At 42.9% G+C, this 5,316-nt stretch overlaps 1 protein-coding gene across 1 annotated transcript in view; it reads left to right on the top strand.

Annotated features, from left to right (window-relative positions):
• Nucleotides 1-723: 723 nt before the first annotated feature.
• The window catches only part of LOC134087422 (uncharacterized), a 39,883-nt gene continuing 35,290 nt past the window's right edge, over nt 724-5,316 (top strand). The window contains exons 1-3 of the mRNA XM_062540916.1: nt 724-768; nt 2,094-2,214; nt 2,375-2,515. Of these exons, the coding sequence (XP_062396900.1) occupies nt 2,376-2,515 (140 nt within the window). The 5' untranslated portion in view covers nt 724-768; nt 2,094-2,214; nt 2,375. The remainder of the gene's footprint in view (nt 769-2,093; nt 2,215-2,374; nt 2,516-5,316) is intronic.

The raw sequence follows: 5,316 nt of genomic DNA, 5'->3' as shown, positions 1-5,316 counted from the left end.
CCAATACAACCTACTGTGTTCAAACCAACACTGGTTTTCAACTTCAACACAAATTTAAGCAAGTTAAGAACATTTACAGAAAATGAAAATAGGCCTACATCCAAAGCTGACAACCCTCGACAGGAGGGGACATGAACTAGCTGTCAGAGCTAGTGACTGCATGCACAGAGTAGCCTATGTGACATTATGCACACAATGAAAGTCATAGAACCACAGACATTTTCAATAGTGGACACCCACAATCAGATCCAAGGTGAGAATACAGTTTCTGTATCCATTTACAAGGTAGACAATGTGTGTGTGTGTGTGTGTGTGTGTGTGTGTGTGTGTGTGTGTGTGTGTGTGTGTGTGTGTGTGTGTGTGTGTGTGTGTGTGTGTGTGTGTGTGTACGTGCGTGCGTGCATGCATGCGTGCGCATGTGCATGATGTGTGATTGTGCGTGAGTGAGTGTGTGTGTCTAACTTACAGCCACATGACTAGTATGTGAACCTACAGTAGGCTATGCATAAATACACTAAGCTACAGGTTGCACAAATATATAGGCTACAGGTTGATAACACAGACAATGCTACTACCAAAACAATATCGCTCATTTTTCTAACTCCTGTCCAAAAATCACAATGAGTTTTATTTCAATCGACCAACTCCTCTGGTTCAAGGACTTGAACAGACCGCAGACGTAACGTTTGCCCACGTGATGAACGCGGAACAAGTTAAATCGAAAGTAAATCTCAAGGCGGGCAAGAACATTCCAGACGCTTTGTGAAGGTAAGTAGATCAAGTGAATTAAATGTACAGTAAAGTTGTGATCGATTACAGAGAATGTCAATTGATGTCGGTTTCGTGGCCTGGAGATAACTTAGAGAGGGACACCTGTCGCAGACTTAATGGATTTGTTCGTTGACTAGGCTCAGGTCTACGTTTCATAACGACGTTGCGACTTCAGTCAAATTGGCCTAAATTAGGCCTAGTCAGTCAAATGGATCAACCGAAACGTATAGCCTAGATGTAAATAACTTATGTATCTTTAATCAAGCAATTAGGCCTAGACAGATAGGCGAGGTAGAAACGGCCTACCGAACAACGACACGAATCAGCCATAAAGAATGCTGTAGGTAGAGACTATCCTACTTTATTGACATGTAGCCTAGGCCATACAGTAGGCCTATAGGCCTAGCTTCTTGTTACCTATGTCTGAAATAAGGCATCACGACATCTTGGAATGAGCATCAGAGAAATATTTGAATTAACTTTTCCTTGCTTTAGGCCTATTCTAAACCTTCAAAGTAGGCCGACGGGCTCCCCCTGCTGATAAAGAATGCACTGCCTTTTATCGAGGCTGTCCATTCAAAAGCACAGCCTTCACCTCAGAGTCAGTCCTAATCTACATGTAATTGTAGCCCATTAGCCTACTGCCAGTATTATGTAGCAGTGTTATAACCTATTATAGAATAATGTTTAATAATGTTTATGTTATGCATTGTGTAAAACATCATTGGTACTTGACCTTAACAAATAACCTAGCTAAATGTAGCTTCTATTCTTGAGGGAAAGGCTGAAGCATTGATTCACAACCCTGTGACTGTACTTGTAGTAGAGTGATAGGGTTATTGTTATAGTTACCAGGGTATTTTATTTAAAGATGTTGAGTGGCATTATGACAACTCATGTATTTCTTTAATTTAACATAATTTACACACTTTTCCAGACTCCTATGTATTGGTAACAGGGTTGCATACATTCAGCAAAAAGACATATGGGGGAAAATACCTTTAATGCCAGAGCTGCATAAATCATAACTTATAGTTTATTACCTATATTTCTGAAATAAATATTCAAAAGAAAATGTTCAAATAGAGCATTTTTTATGACGTCTATCTGCCTAAATTGTCCAAAATGTCCATTCCTGGAATGTCCCCTAGAGCGTTACAGTTTAACAACAGACACAGTCAGAGCAACACACCTTTCAGCGAATTGGCAAAGAAGTACTAGTAGCCTTCTTAGCACCGGCTAGAAGGTTATTAATTATTGTGATAGTGCAAGTAGTGGTGGGAATGGTTTCATATTTAAGTGTTCATATTAATTTCCATTAGGCTATACAGTAGGCCAAGGCTACTTCCTCTGCCAGTGGTTCCCTGGTCTCTGTCAACATGTCTGTTATTGTCGGTGCAGAAATGGATCCACAGATCTGATTGGTCCACATAGCTGCTAAAAGTAAGTGTTTCCTGAGGAACCGCTCATCAGAAATATTTTACTCACCTCTCTATTTAGAGAGGGGCGCTCCTCTTTCTCTATTTCTTTCTCTCTCTCTCGCTCTCTCTCACTCACTCACTCTCTCTTTCTCTGTTTATTTTCTTATTGATTGATTGATTAGAATGGATTTCCCTCAAGAGGGTGAGGATGCTGTCGGTGGAAATCAGACAGGCAGGCAAGTATTTGTGTCCATGAAGAATGAGGAGCCCGTCACTGATGGGCATCAGGGGGTCAGCAAAGGAAGAGTGCTGTCTTATCCAAGGTGAGTTGTTTCTGTCAGGAAAATCTTCCCGATAGTAAGACACAAGAACCACAACACGTAGCACGTTTACTCTTGGCCGAGAGGAGAGAGTGCCCAGAAAGGAGAATTCTCCTCTCTGCAAAGCAGTCTCTGCCTTTCTCCTCGCAGCGCAAGTCTTTTTATTCAGCGGAGTGTGGCTCATCAGTTATACAACCAGTGTGGTTACAACAGTTGTTTACCAGACACCTTTTGCCAGTTGGTTCCTCTTTGAACTTAAAATCTGCACACTGAACTGTTCTTGGTATGAACTAGACAAGAACATTCTGTGTCTGCAGTTTTAGGTGTCGGCGGTCAAGGGTCAATTTAGGTCTACAGCAACTTGCAAGCACACATACAACAATGATAATAATGTTTTCCTTCACATTTCCCTCCTGTTTATCATTGTACCTTATTCAAGCAGTGGACATGTACATGCATATATTGTCTTCAGACCAAACACACCCTTATTCCAACCTCACACATAAAATCAAAGCATGTAGTAATTGTTACCAACTTGAATAGCAAGTTTCAAACCTTTTGATGGAAGCGAAAACCTTAACGGAAAACCTCACAGTCATGATTGATTTTATTTTGAGGAGAAAACCGTTAAAGGAAAAAAATCTTCCATTACCCTGCCATAGCAGCGGCACTTGTTTACACAAGCAAGAGGATAAATTTACATCTAAATTTTGATGGGCTATATGCAATGAGAGCTAGTCCTCAAATAATCTAAACTTCTACAAGATGTAGGGCCACATGCTAAATTTGCTCCTTTTCAGGAAAAAGTCTCCGTTCAGTCCTTGTAACCAAAGTCTCAGCAAGGTGAGGGTGATAGCCACTCTAAGGACCAACCTCAACACTAAAAGTCCGTTACCTCCAGGCATCGTCACTAAGCTTTAGAGGATCGAACATTTTCACCAACGTTGAGACGATTAGATTCTAAACCTCTAATCCCCTTTGAAGTCGGACTTCCCCTCCTCAGCAGTTGACTCCGCAGCTGGAAGGTCCCGAACAGTGAGAGGGGTGTGTCCAAGCGGTCCGGCCCTCCACCTTCACTGCAGTGGGTGTAGATAGGATGACTTGGTGGGGCGCTTCCCAACGCGGGTCAGCCCAGCACTTTTTCTTTATGACTTTGATGAACACACAGTCTCCTTCACTTTAGGATCCTGTGGAGAGACAGAAAGAGAGGGAGCAGTATTCGTGTCTACACATTCTTTTGAAAACATTGTTTTAATTAATTGTCCTCTTTTTGGTCTCGCATGTGAATTGTGTTTAATACAAATGATGCACTGGTGACAAAAACTTTGTGAGTAGTTTGTACATCCATTCATGGTATAATGTTTATCTATTAGTGCACACATCCCTCCTGTTGAGACATGGCTCTGCCCATGACTCAAAATTGCTGCTTGTATTTGTGTTACCAAGTTTAACGTGACTGTTTCACACTTGGGTTAGTGGACAGCTGCATGTGGGGTTTCAGTTCCCAACACATCAGTCTCTGCGCGGGCTGTGGCAGAACTGCTAGACAAAAAAAAATTCTCTGTCCAACCAACACAAATAAGTCAGAGTCACTTTGGTAGGTTCTAATCTATGCACTAGTTTGTCATATTCTGGGTCTGGCCCAGGCAGAAGTTTGCATCTCAAATCAATTCTTAATTTGTCAGGGGATATGAGGCTATCACTTTCTCTGGTTTGTCATTTAAACACACATCAGCTCTAGTCTAGAAATTCCTCACACATTTCTAGCTCTTCTCCTTCTCCACTTACTAGGCAATACCGATCTCTATCGTATCTCTGTTCTTTCTCATCTTTGGTGGGGCAGACACGAGACCAATGCCCGTGACCCCCATTGTTTACAAATAAGGGGTTGTTCTGTGTCGTCCTCTTAGGGCAAACAACAAGCCTGGGAAGCAAGCTTCTAGACCGTAGTCCGGCTTCCCCTGGGTGTTTTATCTCTCACAGGCTCTATTGTTCGTTTTAACTCACAGACAATCCCTTCACACACATTTCTTTCCCTTTTTTATCAATATAGGCGGACTCTAACCCCCTACTTGATAGCTCAGGCGGGCCTCTAACCCCCTATTGTTTTTAAGGTGGGACTCTAACCCCCTTTTTCTAAGGCGGGCCTCTAACCCCCTTATTTCTCAGTCACACTCCTTCTTTCCCCTTTTTATCAATATAGGCGGCCTCTAACCCCCTATTTGATAGCTCAGGCGGGCCTCTAACCCCCTATTTTTTAAGGTGGGACTCTAACCCCCTTTTTCTAAGGTGGGCCTCTAACCCCCTTTTTAGATAAACTAAAGTGGCCTCTAACCCCTTTACCTCAGGCGGGACTCGAACCCCCTCGAAAGTTTATCTTCAACAGCTGATAACTCAGGCGGGCCTCTAACCCCCTATTTTTTTTAAGGTGGGACTCTAACCCCCTTGTTAGATAAACTAAAGTGGCCTCTAACCCCTTTACCTCAGGCGGGACTCGAACCCCCTGGAAAGTTTATCTGTAACAGCTGATAGCTCAGGCGGAACTTCAGGCCCCCCAGCTCAGGCGGAACTTCAGGCCCCCCTTTTTTAGATAAACTATATGGCGGGACTTCAGGCCCTCCGGAAAGTTTATCTTTAACAGCTGTATAAGAGAACAGCAACTTAATGCGATCTTTCCCTTTTAGAAATAGTCCCAGACTATTAGGCCTATACTCACGCTGTTATGGTTCTGCTCTGTTGTTCGGATGCCGTCAATCCAGTCCAGGGGCTGGTCGTCGTCAGCTGGCCAGCACGGAATTCACCGT

This window comes from Sardina pilchardus, chromosome 1 (genome assembly GCF_963854185.1).
Source record: "Sardina pilchardus chromosome 1, fSarPil1.1, whole genome shotgun sequence".
In the NCBI taxonomy this organism is placed as follows: domain Eukaryota; kingdom Metazoa; phylum Chordata; class Actinopteri; order Clupeiformes; family Clupeidae; genus Sardina; species Sardina pilchardus.
This window is presented reverse-complemented; position numbering and strand designations above follow the sequence as displayed.